Source organism: Diceros bicornis, chromosome 18 (genome assembly GCF_020826845.1).
Source record: "Diceros bicornis minor isolate mBicDic1 chromosome 18, mDicBic1.mat.cur, whole genome shotgun sequence".
In the NCBI taxonomy this organism is placed as follows: domain Eukaryota; kingdom Metazoa; phylum Chordata; class Mammalia; order Perissodactyla; family Rhinocerotidae; genus Diceros; species Diceros bicornis.
In genome coordinates this window covers 30,950,617-30,969,113 of record NC_080757.1, presented here as the reverse complement: position 1 = coordinate 30,969,113, position 18,497 = coordinate 30,950,617, and the positions used below count along the sequence as shown (strand labels likewise).

The 18,497-nt window shown below is 39.6% G+C and overlaps 1 protein-coding gene across 2 annotated transcripts in view; it reads left to right on the top strand.

Annotated features, from left to right (window-relative positions):
* ANKFN1 (ankyrin repeat and fibronectin type III domain containing 1) overlaps nt 1-18,497 on the top strand; it is a 281,192-nt gene that overhangs the window by 243,761 nt on the left and 18,934 nt on the right. The window contains exons 13-16 of one of the 2 annotated variants that reach the window (XM_058559349.1): nt 1,046-1,212; nt 3,882-4,032; nt 5,579-5,747; nt 15,277-15,443. In XM_058559349.1, the coding sequence (XP_058415332.1) occupies nt 1,046-1,212; nt 3,882-4,032; nt 5,579-5,747; nt 15,277-15,443 (654 nt within the window). Of the gene's footprint in view, nt 1-1,045; nt 1,213-3,881; nt 4,033-5,578; nt 5,771-15,276; nt 15,444-18,497 lie in introns of those variants that run through there. The other variant, XM_058559350.1, reaches the window with a different exon arrangement.

Here is an 18,497-nt window from a genome sequence, read left to right as displayed (position 1 = left end):
CAGTCTCTGCTGCCTGGAATATTGTGGAATATTGTGATGTGACAATATAATGCAAATTCAATGCAAATCTATTACAAGGTAAATTTTAAAATCTTGTAAAAGATACAGAATTTTGTGAAGTTGATGAAGATGATGTGGAGATCTAAGTAAATCACATGCCAAGCTATCAACAACTGAGAATCTAGCGGTGGTAGACCAGTTAACAATTGAGGAACATAAAATGAACAAGAACTTTATAGGAGAATGACTGGCATATCAAAATTTTAAAAGATTCTAGTAAAAAAAATATATATGAAGTCTTCAAATACTCTTGCAAAAATTTCCTCTTAATGATCACATTGTGAAAGTAAATGTGAAGAACAGCATTTCAGCTATCATACAATTTAGTCTAAAAAATTAAGCCAAAAAAAGAATCAATACTTGATTCTCTCTTCACTCTCAGAATTAGTGAATAATTATAACTACAACTTAAATGTTGATAATATAAGATAAACAAATCTATTGCCATTCCTTTTTGTTTCATTTTTCAAGATAATCAAATTTTTTTTCCAACTTACTAAAAAATTTTGATCCTATTTTAAATGTTGTCATTTAAAATAGACTTTTCCTGATACCAATTATCCTGAAATAATGAGGCTTCCTGTACTGCTTTGTCAGCTTTTATACTTTCAAATTTCTGTTTTCCCTCAGCTAAACAATAAGACCTCCAAGGAGAGAAATTATGAATTCTATTTTTCTCTAGTACCTGCCTCCACCACCACCAGCCCATTCCCAATCACAACCCACACACCTACCCCAGCACAGAGGAAAATAAGCATGCAGAATATATTAATGGCTGATTACCTGACTTGGAGGATAATTCTCCTGAAGGTAAGACTGGCTGTACCATCAACACATCCTCAACATTCATGGTGGTATTCGAGGTTTCTCACCCAATTATTTGGCTACAGCTCCTTTAATTCATGACATGGCACACCTAAGAAAAGAAAAGGTTTTGAGATTGCTTTTCAAGGTGTTTTTTGCTTTCATTTTTTTCTCCCTACAGGATATTCTCTCCTATCACAAAAGGAGTCATCAGCGTCTCTCTCCTGGATTATATCTGGGTTACCTAAAGCTCTGTAGCTCTGTGGATCAGATCAAAGTTCTCGTTACCCAAAAGTTGCCCAACATTCTCTGCCACATTAAGATCCGTGAAAATAATAACATTTCCAAGTAAGTTGTGAAGAGTTTTGATTTTCCTTGTGATGAAACAATGGCTCAAGTGATGGGTTTGATGTGCCAGAAGGAAACTGAAGTGTTACTTCCCAGTGTAATTTCTATGGTGAGATGTCCTCAGAGGCCAGCACACTGGGGCAGAGGCAGAGCTGTGTTTTAACATTAGGATAAGGAGGGCCTGTGGTTTTGGTTGGTGGAAGGAGTGAGCCCGTTTAAAGAGGGCACTATGTTTTCACTTTCCTCTCTGTAGTATTCATGGTGCAACCACTGATGCCCAACTAGTTAATGAATAGATGCCCTTTTCTTTCAATATTGCTATTTCCAGTATCTTTTCTTTATAACCTAATAAGTCATTTTTTTTAAATATCACTTTGTGGAAATGGGTTCTAATAAAACAATTGATTTCCCCTTAATCTTAAAGGATGCCCCTACCCTCATTCTCCCCACCCCTAACCCTCTGGCTTGAGGACTTTGTATGTTTCCTACACTCGTTACAGTTCTCTAGAGAAGAAAAGAAGTAACAAGCCCTGAGCTTCTGGAAACTGCTCTATGGTTTGGCATTATGGTGAATTACCCTGTTAGCTTTGGGAAAATTGCCCAATCTTGGTAATCTGGCTCAGCTTTACAACTAGCCCCTGAAAGCCTACTATAATGAACTGAATCGTGCTCAACATGAAAAAAAAAGGGAAAAGAAAGAATAGATAGGGAAAAAAAAATAACTCTTCAGAGTTCGTCAGGCTTCAGAGTAAAATTAGATCCCCAGATTCTAGTTACACCTATGGATTTGCTTAACCAAAGAAGACTCTAATTTGGTCATTTAAAATTTGGTCCTTGAAGTGGCAAGAGTTTACTAACTATAGTATGTCACAATGTTTATTAAATACTACTTGATGACAATGAGAAAGAGATGATGATGATGTTGATTATGATGGTTTCTTCAAAGAACTCACTAGCTGCCATATTCTCTTCTTTCACTTATTAACTACACCCAGACTTTAAGTCTGCCATCTGGTGGTCACTTCTACAAGCAACATTAGTTATCTCAGTCCTTCTCAAGAGGTTACATGGCTCATTTGTGGGTTGGTTCAGCAATGGTTACTTTCATCCATTTTCTAGATTTGTGTCTTAAAGGTTTAGACTCTTTTAGCGGTTATACCAACTAATTTCCCCTTGCCAAGGATCCAAGTTTCATTTTTACAAAAGATTCTAGTAGCCTTCACTCTGCCAGTTCCACCTCCCTCATCCTTATAGACTAAACTGATTAGTTAGTGGTAGATGTTTCATGGTGTTCCTACTGGTAATTTATTTTCTAATTTGATTACAGACACTATTTTCGCAGTGTTGTCCTTTAGGTTTTGTGTATACTTGTGCTAGTTAGAACCCCCTCATTTAGTTCAGTATCTGTGATGGGAGAAAAGAAATAGTTCCCAAGCATGTTCTCAAAGATTTCAATTATTTGTGAAGACAACAGTATGCCCAGATTGAAGCAGGATTTAATTTTTTTCTCTCCTGTTGGGATAAAGGGTAGATTTTCCATAGTCTTTTCCATTGTGAGAACTGAAATGAAACAGATATCTTGAAAACAGAAACTTTTCTAAGAGGGTAGGTGGTTAAAAGAGAGTGTTTTCTGATGAGAAGTTCATGTCACAATCAATTTCATTTTCTGACCCACAGATTGGAGCCCCAGCTGGTATAATCCATTGAGGAGAGCCCTCAGAGGATTTTCATGAGGGTGGAAACATATGTTAGCACCTCCTCTCTTTCCATCCCCGGACAGGAGGGCTTTCCTTTCCTCTCTAGCCTGCTCCTGAGAGCATATTGCTGCTCCCTGCAGAGTTAGACGGAGGAGAAACTGAGCCAACTGAATGTGTTTACAGACTTGTGCTAAAATACCTGTGGAAACAATGTTGCCCAAGAAGCATTTACCTTGATCTTTCCAAGATCCTTTTGAAGAACAGCTTTTGGGGGACAAACCAGATGTGCTTTCCTCCCACCACCACTCTTTTCCCTTCCCTTCTGCATGACATTTGGAAAAGTTCATTAGGAAGGATTACAGAGCATGCAGAATAAAGACACAGATGACTGGTTTGAAAGGAGGATGGAAGCAGTGATGTGTGTCCCCTGGTTCCTTTTATTGGAATTGTCTGGTGTTCCTGTTTGTGATCCTCCTCAAGCTTTTGGAAAGGGAAAGAAACCAAAATAGTCTTCACGATTACAACAGGCCAGGGTTGAAATGTGCCATGTGGTTTGTTGCCTGAGTTGGACCAGAGTTCTGTGGTTACCCAACTGCTGAATTAACCAGCAGATGCCCCTGTGGTAAAATGTAGGGTCTTAGAACTTAGAAGGGATCTTTAGGGAAAGAAAAATGAAGACAGTCAGGAAATTATTACAAAATATTTCAAAGCTCCAATCTCAAAAACTGATTCATACAAATTAGACCTGCTGTTCTGAGGTATATGTGGTTTGATAGGTGAACTAAGCTTAAATTAGAAAAAGCTCATTTTAAACTCCATTTGGGTGGCAAAAAGTTCAAATTTCACGAATTGCATCGAGTTTTTACCACCAAAAATTGGTTATCCAGGTTCTGGACATATGCACTAAAAATGTTCTGAGCTGTGTTCTGAACTTTTGTTATATTTCTAATTTTAACTTGACTCAACATACAGAGAAGAGTGGGAATGGGTCCAAAAGCTTTCTGGCTCTGAATCTATGGAAAGTGTGGATCATACTTCAGACTGCCCCATGCAATTGTTCTTCTACGAGCTCCAGATGGCAGTGAAAGCTCTCCTTCAGCAGATCAATATACCTCCTCACCAGGTACTGGTCTTTACCATTTTTATCTACTTTTTATAGCTAATGGAAACTGCATTGTGGCATAAAACTCAAGAGGTAAAAATATATATATATTAGTTTATTTTCATTGATTTAAATACCACTTTGCATGTCCATGCACGTTTTGAATTTGATGCTTACAAGTATACACAGACTGCACTTCTGCCCCTTTTCTCTACCTCCTCCGTGTTGACTTCTTCCAAGGTTCCTGGACCCCACTGTACTGTGGTCTGGTCAAGCAAGGAAAAATCATTGGCTAGCTCACCTCAAAAGACACAAAGCTTCAGCACAGCATGAAGCAAGGAGAATAAATAAATAAATAAGTGTATATTAGGGGTACAGATGATTTATCTAAGAATAGAAGACTAGTGATAGTATAATCTATAGCAATGGTCAAGGTTGTGCCATGCTATCTTTCCACAAACAGATAATTTACTGTCAAAATCTAAATCAAAATGTAGAAACCTAACCTCCACTAATAAGCAACTTCAAGAAAAACTTGGCGTAGAAGAAAACAGTAAAAGTTTATTAGGCCCTGTCTAGTAAGTTAACATGATGTAGCATTAGGTTGAATTCTTTATTTTTTATTATTATTATTTTTTTGGCCTATGTTCACCATCCCCCACCCACCCAACACACATACGGACACACACACAATCCCTATACACACACAAAATGAACCAGGTTTAGCCTGTAAACAAGAAGACCATTACAGGAGTGACTGGCTTTCTTTAAATAACAGAGAGACAACCATGAATTGGCCTCTGATCCATGGAGGCAGTGGGATAGATTAGAGACTCCAAGAGTGCTCTTCTGTTGGGGTATGCTCTGACTGTAAATCAATACTGCAAGAATAGTCCAAAACAGTCAACACTGATGAAGAATAAATTGCACAAGATGCCATAAAGACACTAGGGGAGCAACTGGATTATTCCAGGGGTGGCCATGTACTCAGGAGGAGGGAAAAAAAATGCTAGCTGTACTTGTGACAGTAGATACTATTAAAGGGTTTCTTGGGCTTAGCAGCTTTGAAGCAGCTCATATTTCATTGGTGACTCTTGGGCTACATATACATGTTGGGAGAAGACTGCCTAACTGCCTAAGAGTGCATACAACATTTTTTTTTTTTTTTTTTTTGGATACTTGTAAAATTTTCTCAGTCCTTGGCCAGAAACTACATTTTTCCCCCTTAACCAACTTAAATTGAAACTAGTGGATTTTTAATTCAATCCATTTTTGTTGCTTCATGTAATTATATTCATCATTTTGAAAAGCCCACAGAATGCAATCATTTTCTGCTTTTATAAGAAGCATAAATGTTGTTTTCAGAGTTTATGTGGAACATTACTGCCTTAAATCTTGATTTTATATAGCATTATTAAATGGGCTGAACCCTAATATTTATGTTGTATAAAAATTCCAAGCTTGAAGTCCTGTAATTTTGTTGGATGTTTTATGCCAGTTTGGTGTTGTTTATTTAAGTGCCATGTTGTAACTCTCCTATTTTTCCTCTGCGCGTGTCCCTCTGCAGGCAAGGAACTTCCGCCTCTACACACAGGAGGTGTTGGAAATGGGTCACAATGTGTCCTTTCTTCTCCTGCTCCCTGCCTCAGACGACGTCTGTACAGCCCCAGGACAGAATAATCCTTACACCCCACACTCAGGGTTTCTTAACCTCCCTCTTCAGATGTTTGAACTTGGTATAGTAGCTTGTTTCACCTAGAAATATTAACCCAGCCTCCTTATAATAAAATCACAAAGTTATATCTGTTCCCCCTTGTCCCAGTGGAGGGTCAATAAATCACATGATGGCTTTGGCAACAACCCTTCCTAGAACTGTGTACAAGTCTGAGAGAAAGCAAAGCTCCAAGACTATGTGCCTGAGCAATAATTATTGAAACCTAGCTAAGGCCCAATGGAAAAGAGGGAATTCTAAACAGAAAGTTCAGTTACCAGGCTGCAGTTCTTGCCTCCTCTTTGCTTTCTTAAAACATACATACAAGAACTGATGTTTTCATGAAAAGTCCACCCCTTCTCTCTTTCACTCTCACTCTCGCTCTTTCCTCCAACTGGGAAAAAGAATACTAAAATTAAAATGTAGAATGTGTATCACTTTGGAGGGGAAAAAAGTCTATAACTTTAAGTAGTGCTGATTTATTAAATAGACTCTATATTAAATAGACTCTAAATTTCTAACAGACCATTTGAGAAATTGACAGGGTGCCCCGGATGCAATATTGTGATTATAATGTGGGATTCTGAATGGTGGACGATCTAGTCCTGACTTTCAAAAATGAATAGCCTGGGCCCCAGTTCCTCTATTTTTGCAGAGACCCCTGCTGCCCACTGAGAATGTGAATAGGGAGGCTTTGTCTCTTCCCCATGCTTCATCTTGCAACAGGCCAATAAGAGGCAATTAGCAAGAGTTCCGTCAGTTCAAATGAATTGTAGGATTTGTGGGAGGGTGAATGACTGGGTGGGTAGAATGGAGGCAGACTCTTTGGACTGCTCCCCAGCCACCAGATTTAGAAGCAGACAAGGCAACTGCCTGATGTCCCATTTTGAGACCTGGCCATCTGAATCTGAATTTATCCCTTGAGGATAAATGGATTAAGTCTCTCAGTTTCCCTTGTTCCAAGCAGTTCAGATGTCGAAAAGCTGATGAACAGCAATTGTTATTTTCCAGAGGAGGGAGGCTTATTAAGAGTAGCCTGAATCAGACTTGTAGAGTGGGACTTGAGAGTCCTGGGTCCCCTATTGTGTGGCATTGGCAATCACTTAAACTTTCTGCACATTTTCTGTGTCAAATGATTAATAATATTGGCCATACCACTCCCAAGAGGTCTGGATGTGAATGTGACCATTTAATGAGTATTCCATCCAAAGATTATTAGTCCATGCTTTAACTGCATTGCTGTTATGAAATATAGTTTGGGCCAAGGAATTTCAATTCAAGTCAATAAGTATATATTGGGTGCTTACTGTGGAGATTCAGAGATGAGTAAGACAAAGGCTCTGCCCTCAACGGTCTTTCAGTACAGTGGTAGGACTAAAATAATAATACAAATTATTATTGAATGAGATTGAATGTGTCAAAATCATATTAAGTGGTACGGAAAAAAGAAAGAAAGCACATTTTCTCAAAGAAGATATCAGAAAGCGGCCTTGAAGGAGAGGATATGTGATGTGGGACAGGATGTTCATAAACATGGATGATAAGGAAAGCTTTCTTGTCAGGGGGAGCAGAATTAGTAAAGACATGAGAATAGAAGAACTCAGAAAGAGTCCAGAAAAGAACAAGTGGTCCAGTTGGGTTAGATCAGAGAAATGATGCGAGGAAATATTGGACATAAAGCTGTATGGACAAGTTCTGGCCATATTGGGCAGTATCTTAAGAGTGAGGCTGAGGAATCTGTTTAAGATGGATTGAAAGCACGGTTAGGGGGATAGTTTATAGGTTATTATAATAGTCTAGTGTCAGGGTAGAAACAAAACAAAACAAAAGGAAACAAATACAGATGTAAGAAACATTGGGAGTAACTGACAAGACTGGGCAGCTGTTTGAATGAGAAAAGGTGAAGTCTAGAGATTTCTAGACTGCCCCCATGGTTTTCGGCCTCAAAAACTATGAGGATGTTGCTGCCACTACCAGAAGTAAGGAAATCAGAGGAAAATGTTTGGGGAAAAAAGTGATGCTTTTAGCTCTGAAAACCTTGAGTCTTAAGGTGCTAATTCAACATCCAAATGGACATGTCCAATTGGCAGGAGAAATGCAGGAGAGAAAAGTACTAAACACAGAAATTTAGCCAGTATCTATTGATAACAGCTGAAGCCATGAAAGCAAATGATTTCCCAGGGATAGATAATTGACAGGGAAAAGAACTAAGGAAAATACTTCATTGGAGAGCTAACCAGGAGTCCATTCCATGTGAAATGGTCATTACTGTTGCATGATTACAGGCAAAAATACATGAAATTCATTTCCCTATGCCTCAACGGCCTTGGTGGGAATAATCGATGATTTGGTATCAATCATAATAGTATATGACTCCCAAGACCCTGGAGGACCAAGCCCTGCAAGCATCCTCTCTATTCTGCTTTCTGAGAGGCTCATGCACTATTCTGGGGCAGCCACGCTTTGTCCTACTATTGTTACTCTCTATTCTACAATTTCTTCTCTGCATTAATTTATTCAATAATTCATCAATAAATATTTATTACTACTATGTGCCAGGCACTATTCCAGGTACTGAAGAATCAGCAATGAACAAATTCCTCATGGAGCTTACATTCTAGTAGGGGAGACAAATAGTAAACCAATCAACAGACAATAATATTGTAAATGCCAGACAGTAGTGAGGTCTATGAAGAAAAATAAATCAGAGTAAGAGACTAGAGTGAAGTGACAGGAGCTGCAGTTTTGTATAGGATGACCTGGAAAGCCTTCTCTGAACAAGATACATTCGATCAGAGACCTGAGATTTCCATGCATTGGGAACAGCAAGTGCAAAGGCCTTAAAGTAAGAGTGTGCTTAGCTAAGAGATCAGCATAGGTGGAGTGTAGTAAGCAAGACCAACAAAGAATAGGAAACGAGATCACAGAATCAACAGGGGCCAGATCATGCAGGGCCTCATAGCCATGAAAAGGACTTTGGATTTTACTTTAAGTGTATTGGGAATCCAACGGAGAATTATGAGCAGCAGAGTAACATTAAAAGCTTTGCAAAATCCAGTAGTCCCCACACACAAAAAATAAAAAGCTTAACTTTAACCCAGCATTTTCCAAATTCATTTGACAATGACTGGAATCATTTTTGGCATGGCACCTATTAAAAACCCACAGAAAATAGACTTTAGGATATGATACCCTAGAATAGTGCTTCTCAAACTTTAATGTACATAAGAATCATTTGGAGAACTTATTAAAAAAGATTCCTGGAGCCCCACCCCAGAGATGCTGGACTGGGAAGAGGACTACAGATTTTGCATTTCTAACAAGCTCTCAGCTGATACTGATGCTGCCAATCCATCCACCACACTTGAAGTAGTACTACCTAGAACACAGAGAAAAAGACATTTTAGGAACTTACAGAACTAGAGATGTGGTCAGCACAGCACAGTGTAATAGAATCCTATAGTGCCTATCTCTGTGACTTGTCTTACCTCTTCTTAATACTAAAAGCAATATAAGACCATCAGATACTGTCCTTTATCTATGAAAACCAGGCTATAGATCAAAGCCTGGGCCTCAATAGTTCCTGACTCTAAGATGTTTTTCCCTAGAGTAAAACATACTTTCTTTACCCTCTTGGTCTTCCTTCATTACCATAACATTGGTAATCAAGCTGATTAATGAGGATCATGTAAGTTTCCAGAAAAGATCACTTTGTTGGGCGTGGTTCCATTGGCATACACAATTCTGTTAGTCTTTTCTACAGATCAGGAGGAAACATTGCCAGCAGCAGGAAATTAACACATTCTAGTACAATGCTTATTGCACTTCAGCACCACCAGCAACAATTTTTTAAAACTTGCTGGGCCTTAGTAAGAATCATGACCAACTCTGTCTTATCCCCGAGAAATCAGAGCTTTCCAAGAGGCAGATTATCACAGCTACTTCCTCCATTAGACATCATCCCACTAAGCATTTAATAATACCTTCTGTAGGAATTTCTAAGAGCTTGCTATAGTGGGCCTAAGCCCGTCTAAGAAAGATGCCAAGCAAATTTTATTTGTTTTTTTTATAAAGAGAGACTTCTATCTTCCATAGATAAGTCCATAGTAAACGGTCAACAGATACACTAAGCATTTCTGAGAAAGAGAATGCTGTTGGAAATTCAGTCAGAACTCAGAAAACTCTAAAACAACATAGGAATTCTAATGAAACTTGAAAAGGTGCAAATTATGGGATTATATAAATTAGAATAAAACATTACACTATATTTCAGTTTGACTTGTATAAGTCACCCCTGTCCCAATAAAAGGATTTGAGATTTGGCAAAGTGACCGTGTTCCTGCCAGTGGCCTGAGTGAATCATAAATAACTTGCTAACCAGCTATGGAAAACTGCATCTGTGTCTATTCCAGCACTAAATAGATCTAGCAAGGACAAAATGATAAAGTAGCTTAGCCCTCTGTCTCCTGGAGTAAAGACTATGCTGGGGCAAACCCATAGGGTGTTCTTTTACAAGATTCCCTATGGAATAGAGAGAGACCGTCATATAGGAGGACAGTGTGAGATCTCTATGAGCAGGTTTGAGCTGAGGCAAAGTGGTACAATTTCAGACCGACTCCCCGCCACTCACAGCCTGAGGGCTGACACTCCCCCATTCTTTGGATAGGAGCAGGATGGCACTCTTCTGCAGTAATAAAGCATGTGCCTGGGGGCCAACAAGGGGGGAAAGCAGTATCATGAGCCCTTAGAAACACTGTGCAGTGACATGGCCTCTGAGGATTTGCCTAGCCTGCACTGAGGAGGTTGCCCTGCCCTGACCCTGTGGGCAGCCAAAATTGACAGCAGGCTTAGATGAGGAAAGTTGACTTTTATTGATTTCCTTGGCTCTATGGTTCATACTAATTGGACTAGAAAGATTAAAAATATGGGGAATTAAAAAAAAACAGTTTGAAGCCTGGTATACATTTCATACTTTGGTGCTTGGCTGCATCCTTCATTCAACAAACATTTACTGAACTTCCACTGTAGGCCAAGTACTGTGCTGGGGCTAAACATACAGACATTAATAAAACACAGTCTGCCCACCAGAAGCCTAGAATCCAGTAGAGGATACAGACATCTATACCAACAGTCCCAATACAATGAAAGCCCTGCTGTAAGAGGCAGGCTGTTGAATTTCAGAGGAAAGACACAGAGATATCTCTTTTCTTACAGAGATAATATTTGAGCTAGACCTTGAAGGATAAATAAACATTCAGAAAAGGAAAGAAAAGGCAGAGCAGAAAATGAAAATCATTTTAAGCAGAAGGAACAGCACGCACAAAGGCTTGGAGACCTGGGAAAATGCAGCCCAATTAAGTACACTCTTAGTAGGTCACTGTGACTGACGCTTTAAGGCATCTGAGGAAGAGTGACAGGAGATGAAACTGAAAATTAAAAAGGTCAAAATCACAAAGGGCTACTTATGCCATCCTAAAGAGGTCAGACTTTGTCCTGTAGGCAATGGGGAGTTATTAAAAGATTTTAAGAAAAGGAATAATATGGTCTTACTGGTTTTTGGCAGCTCTGTAGAGGATGAATCGCAGGAGAGCAAAAAAACAGGCTGAGACTAGAGGCAATGAGACAGTTAAGAGACTGGTCCAGGTGGGCAATGATAAGAATCTGAACCAGGCAGCCGGGGTGGGGATGCAGAAGAGAAAGCAGAGACAAGAGGAATTTAGGAGTTAAAATCAACAGGACTTTGTGATTGATGCAATGTGGCTGAAGCACAAGATGGAGGAGCCAGAGAGTCTGAAGAGGGTGCTGAGATGGATAATGTGGCCATCTACCAAAATATGAAATATGAAGGGAGGAACAGGTTTGGGGGAGGGGAGAGATGATGAGTTCAGTTTGACAAATCATGAGTTTTGAGGTGCCTGTGGGATATCCAGGCATTGAGCCTAATGGAATCCAGGCCACAAGCTTATAAGAAATGGCACAGTCTCAACTCTCATTCCTAATGCCCATTTTCATGATTTAGAATACCATTCCTGAATTCCAACTGTCAATTCATTCACTACCAGGAATCTTTAGAGGGGCATCTTGTGCCCAGGTTCTTTCTGACACCTTGGCAAAGAATCATGGAACTAAATTGACCCCAGGAGGTAATCTTGTTGATTCCTTAGCTTTCAAACTAGACTATATGACCTAGTGTGATTAGGACTTTATCAAGCTAGAGATCTTTAGGAAGAATATTCTAATCTCAATCCTATTATAGTATTCTAACTATTAAATGCCTTATTCTTCCTGGGGAGATGGGGTAGGGGTGTGAACAAAAATTTATTTCATATCTGATATGTGCTACATGCTGTGCTGGGCACTTATATATATTATATTATTTACTCCTAGGTAGGCATTATTATTCCTGTCTTAGATACAAGAAAACTGAGGTTCTCATAGGTTACATGCCCACTATCATGCAGGTAATAAGTGGCAGAACTATGATTCAAACCCAGGTCTGTTTGATGCCTAAAACCTCAGTACTTTCCACTCTACTATACTCCTAATCTGACTTCTAGTGTTGGTGCCCACTGCATTTTAGTCTGCCACTATCTTATGTAGAAAAAAAAGAGAAAGAAAACACCGCAGAAAATTAGTCTTAGTTTGTAAATCACTAACAAATCATGTGGTCCAGATAATGCATTATTGTACCCTTATACCATTTTGTCTGTAAAATGCACGTGATTCATAGAAAAAAATTAGAAGCTTCCAGTCTATCCTCCTCTCATCAGTGATGGCTACCAAATGTATCATTGCTAAACCACAAAAGACTATGTTAAAGTAACATTTGTTAAAGTAACATTAAAGGCTCCGGATAAAAACCACTAGAGCGGGAAAGTGAAGCACTGTAGTTGATAGGTCCTCATAGCTCACTGTGGTGAGTGGCACAGGTGGTGTGGGCGCTATGAGACCACCCACTGATCCAAGGCTCCTACCGCAAAAAGACACAACAAGAGAAAGTTGTGGACACTCTGGCGTTTTAGAATTCAGATGGGACTGATAGTGTTTCTTTTAAAGAAATTCTTCAGTCCTCTCCCTATCTTACCAGTCATATTTTAGAAAGAAGGAAAAAAGCCGATTTTTTTTTTATTTTTTACAACTTGGTTTGGAAAGGCAGGCTGTGAGACACTTCACTCTCTTCACTCTCCAGCCAAGAGAGGACATCTGTCAAGTGCTAACAGGATATAATCCCTCCTTGAAAGGCATAAAGACACATTCAGGGAGCTACAAGGGTCAAGAGTAAGTTACAAAGTAATGGAGATTCTTTCCTGTAGAGCGGCCAGTAAATATCACAGACTTGAAATACACCTTTCAAAACAGGAAAATCAAGAGCACAGTGAGAAGAGAATGGAGGGAAAGAGGAGACTGTAGAGGAAGGGTCTGCCCTCTTCAGATCAGGGCACAAAGTTATTTATTCACTTAGTCAATAAACATTAATTGAGAAGCTACAATGTTCCAGGTTTAGAGGAAATAACAATTAGTATGAGACATGGATCCTTCCCTCAAAGAAATCACAGTCTAATACCAAGGCAGTCAAGTAAATACATAATTACAATAAAGCAGGAGAAGTGTCCTGATGCATTTAGAAACTAGTGCTCTAGGAGCACAAAAGAAAGAAACTAGATCTACCTGGAGGGAGGAGGTGTCAGTGAAGATTTCACTGAGAGGATATTTAAGCTGAATCTTCAAGTAGCACAAGAAGCTGACCTAAAGGTATTGGTAGAGAAGGATATTTGAGGACAAGGAAAAGGCATGTTTAAAAGCATAGAAGTATAAAAGGACTTGTAATATGTTCAGCTGGACCAAGGCTTAGGGTCAATGTGGGTGGAGGGTGGACGGTGGTTGCATGATGGAAGATATGATTGAAGATATATTCAAATCCTAAATTACAAGGAGCTTTCCTTATGGTGTTAAGATGTTTGGATTTTACCCTGAGGTCAAGAAGGAACTCTATAGAGGTCTTTAAGAAGGGAAATACCATGGAAAGTAGACCGTTTGGGAGAAGTTCAATAGTTTACCATTTACTGAGAAGCTATATGAAATCAGTTCTTCTGTGTGTCAGGCAAAGAAGTGCTAGAGGAGAGGAAGTGGGAAGGAAAGATCTGACACCAGAGAGAAAAAACAAGCCTAGAACTGAGACTACCCAAATTGAGAAATACTTCCTTGAAATGGTGCATAGCCAAAGTAAGGATGGGCCACTGAAGCCCTCATCCCATTCTTCTCTTCCACTTCCATATGAGGAAATACAACAGAGCAGTTTACCCTTACGCTTATCTGAGATTCATCCTAAGAGGAAATCAAGCAAGGAAGCAGGCAGTGGTAAGATGGGAACTGTAGGGTACACTTAATTCCCCCAATATGCAGAGAAGTAGGGGCTCCTCACTGAGGCATAGAGATGACCAGATGCCCCATTTTGAGGTAGTATGGTTTTAGCTTCCCTAAATGGCCAGATATGGGTCTCAAGAATCAAAAGCAAAGAGGCCCAAAGGCAATAATTAGATGTTCTTCCTAGAATTCTTCACTAAAGAAGCAAGAATAAAAATGTTTCCACAGATTTGTTGACTTATAGCAGCCCTATTTCCAAAGCATGTAACACACCGGTATAGGTCAGAGGTACACAGAGTAAGTGAGGTTCCTGGAGAGTGAGTCTCCAAATTAAACAATGCCCAGGAAGATAGTGGCACTACACTAATCTGAATCAGGATGCTTTCCTTATCCCACTGAAATCTGAAGTTATGGTATGTGATCAGAGCCACTCAGAGAAGTATGGAAAATCTGACCACCTCAGGCCGCCTGCACCAGGCTGAGTCCCACACTCCTCTCTCTCTCTTCCATGATGGAGATGAAGGTTAGACTGTCTCCTCTGGCCTCTGCCCCATTATCTTTTGAAAGAGGAAGGCCGAGTCTGCTGAAGATAAACATGGTCTGTCAAGGCATCAGCTCCATCATCCTTCCAGAGAAGCTGAAGAGAAGAGAGGCAAGAGCAGGATCAAAACCCATCATACTAGGTCCTTAGGGATGTTTTCCAACCAAACGAAAGACACTCTGAGAAAAGCAAGTCTTGTATCTTCTGGGACTTCTAGCTTTGGAAAGGAGCACACAAGATACTTACTGGAAATCAGACATGGAAATCAAAACTGGTTCCAAATTGCTAATTGGCTTTTTTTACCCTTAAAGTGATAAGCAAACTGATTTTCCCAGTACATATACATATGTAATGTGTATATATATATAACAGCCCCAACTATAGAGGCTGAACATAAACTGCAGCTTGAGCCAACTCTACTTCCCCATACCTTACCAGGACTTGGTAAACCTTAAAAGGGAATACTGTCTGACTAAAGCCAGACAACTAGCCCCTTAAGAGCACATTTATAATTTATTTATGGCTTAATATTTTCCACTGATAGGATTAATAAATCATGTTTTCATTCAACTTGTTTTCTCTGAGGTATGAACTTCTCTATTTTGATACCAGATCTTAATATGTTTTATTTTGCTTGTCCGTTTTCCAGTTCATTTTTGCAGCTACAGGGAGAAATTTATTAGTCTGTATTGCCGCCTTTCTGCTGTTGTGGAGCTGGATTCTCTGAATACCCAACAGTCCCTCAGGGAAGCGATCTCAGACAGCGAGGTTGCAGCTGCCAAACAAAGACACCAGCAGGTTTTAGATTTCATTCAGGTAATAGTTTGTTTCTTCTGAGGTAAAAGGAAGGAAGAAGGGGCAGGGTGGAGAGGATGAGAACCAAGCATGAGAAAGAATAGCAATCGGGGCTAATTTAAAGAGCACAGTGTGCAAGTAGCCAGTTGATTTGGTTAAAATGTGGAGCTCAGGGAGATGTGAGTTTTTAAACAAAGACTTAAGAAACAGCTACAGATAAATCACAGTGTTACTAAGAGCTGCATCAGCCACTGTGGCGGGTAACAGTGGCTTCCCATATCGGAGAGAAAAATCACTGCCAGAAGAAGTAGTGCTCAGAATATTATTCTTACCCAGTAATGCATTGATAATTCCAACCGAAAGAAAAATTGTATTAATTAACTCAATATCCCAGAGAAAAAGAGAAGAAATGACCCATCAGTTTATGTTAACTCAAATCCAGTTGGACCTAAGATTCCTCATGCTTCAGACTTCTTTCTGGCAGAGTTGACACTTTAATGTGTGGCTACGGAGATTAGAAAATGTGTTCCCTGTCCACGGTCTTGTCTGGAAAGGCCTTATGGTGACACTTCACAGTCTTGTGACAGGAGTATTGACTAGTCATCAAGAGAATTTGGATCTGGTGTGAAATTGCCTCTAAATCCCTTGGAAAAATCTTACAATCTTTCTGCCTGTAGTTACCCAATTCACAAAATGAGTGCAATAGCCCTGTGATAAATATCACCATGATAATATTCAGTTCAATTTGATAAATATTTGCTGAACACCCAGGTGTTAGGCACTGTAAGGGAAATACAAAGTTGAGTTAGACATGGTCCCTGACCTTAAAGAGTTTAAAATCCATTAGGATAGGCAAGAAATGTGTATAAATACTATCTGTAAAACGAGTCAGGTGCCAAAAAAGTAAAAATTTACTTATATTTGTAGATATAAGAATAGTTGCGATAAAGTATGTAACTGATACCTGAGCTGGACCTAGAGAGATACGTTAGACTAGAGTGAGCAGAAATAGACTGTAGAAGTCTTCAAAGAAAAAGTATAAAACAGATAAGGCAGAGAGAGCAGAAAAATAGTATTTGGGGAATGATGAGTAGTCAAGATTGGTTGGGGCATGAATTGAGTGAAGGACAGCAGTGAGAAATTAGGCAAGAATGAGAGCAGCAATGAGATCAGATCACAAGGGCTTTATTAAAGGCCATTGTAAAAAATTTGCACTTTATTCTGTAGGCAATAGGGACCTGGCCAAAGTTTTGGAGAAAGTAAGTTACAGGCTCTCACAGCTGTTTAGGATAGATTCAAGCAGCGGGGATATTCCTCCCATTCACACTGGTATGGCCATACTCCTTGTTTACAGTAAGCACTCATTCTCATTGGCCATGCTCACTAAATAATTTGCCTATCATTCCTAGATTTAAGGAGAAGACGACTAATGGCAGGGAAACCAGATACAAAACTATTACAACCATTCCGGTGAGAGGTGATGAGGAAATGCTGTGAACTTTGGGCAAACAATTTCTCTAAATCACAACCTCCTCATCCATAAAATAGGGATGAAAATAATAGTACTAGCTCACAGCATTACTGAGAAAATTCAACAAAATAATACATCTACAGCACTTAGCAAAGTGCCTGCACATATTAAGTATGCAATAAATTATATATTCATTTATTCATTCACTCATTAATAAGGGAAAATGCTTTAAAACATGAATATGCAAGATTTGGGGTTTATTAAGTACTCAGGAAGAAGATATTGTAATATCTGCAAAGTGGTGAACAGACAAATCCTATTCTACTTATCTCATCCTGTAAATGAGATATCTTAGGTGACCTCTCAGACTAAAGAAATAAATCTTTCAAGAAGTTACGTGCTCTCTTGACCTGAGAATTTAGTATTAAAAATTCAAAACATTTACATCATTTGTTTTATTTCCAGTAAAAGTGGAACACTGATGGGGGAAAGTGTGGGAAAAGGAAGAACGAAGCATGAGGAGACTATAAAAGACTAGCTTATCTTTTTAACCCAGTATAAGGGACAGTGGAGCATAGTAAGAATACTGACCATAAGTCAATTAGCGTACATTTTTAGTCCTAAATCTTCCACTGATAAACCTTGGAGTTTTGGACAATTCATTTGATCTCCAGGGGCCTCAATTTCCTCATATGTAAAATGAAAGGACTGGACTAGATGACTTCTAACGGCCTGGTTGGCTCTAACATTTCATGACTTCTTTAAAAACCATAAATATTTTTACAGAAGTACTTCTCTAACCATGCCTTAGGTTCTGTTTCTGCTTTATTCCACTTAAGCCTCCCTGAATCTAGTATGTTCAAGCAATGAAAAGGCTGACGTTCTTCAGTATGTCACAGTCTCAAACCCCTCCAGGAGTTCCTGGCTCCATTCTTACTCCCTGATGACTACTCTTACTCCTTTCTTTTTCACCTAACCTAGGGCTCCACTGCTTTTTTCTCTTTCCTTTTCACCACATCATTAAGTGGGATGGATAAAGGCAGGCCAGGCCAGGAATTCTTCAAAGTTCTAGCCTGCTCTGGTCTCCCAAAGCAGGTAACTTGAGAGCCCCCTTTACATATTCTCATTCCAGCCAGCCAGGTACACGTAGACTTGGATAAAAGCCAATACTCAAAGGGTTCAAAAAATCACCTCTTAGCCAGGGTAAAACCAGACCATCTCCCTGCACCCATAGCCTTCACTGAACTGCCATGCTCCATCCAACGTGGATAACTTCACTGGCTGGAGATAACGTGATATCATCTCTCCCCTTATCCATGTTGGGCTTCTCAGTCTCTCTTGCTCAGAATGAAAACGAGCTGCAGCCACTCACCCATTGGCGTTCACAGCTCAGCCTACCACACACCATAACCTGCCGAGGCAACCACCAGCCGTGAGAGCATTTGTATGATTCCAGATCTAAGACAGTGTTGAAGTCACTACACAAACCAAACATTGTAAAGAGCAAGGGAGTCTATGTAAATACAGTGAGGAAAAGAAGCCAAGGAGTACAGCCAGAAAGAGGGAGGGCTGCGACAGAGGAGGTGTAGAAAATCATAGATAAG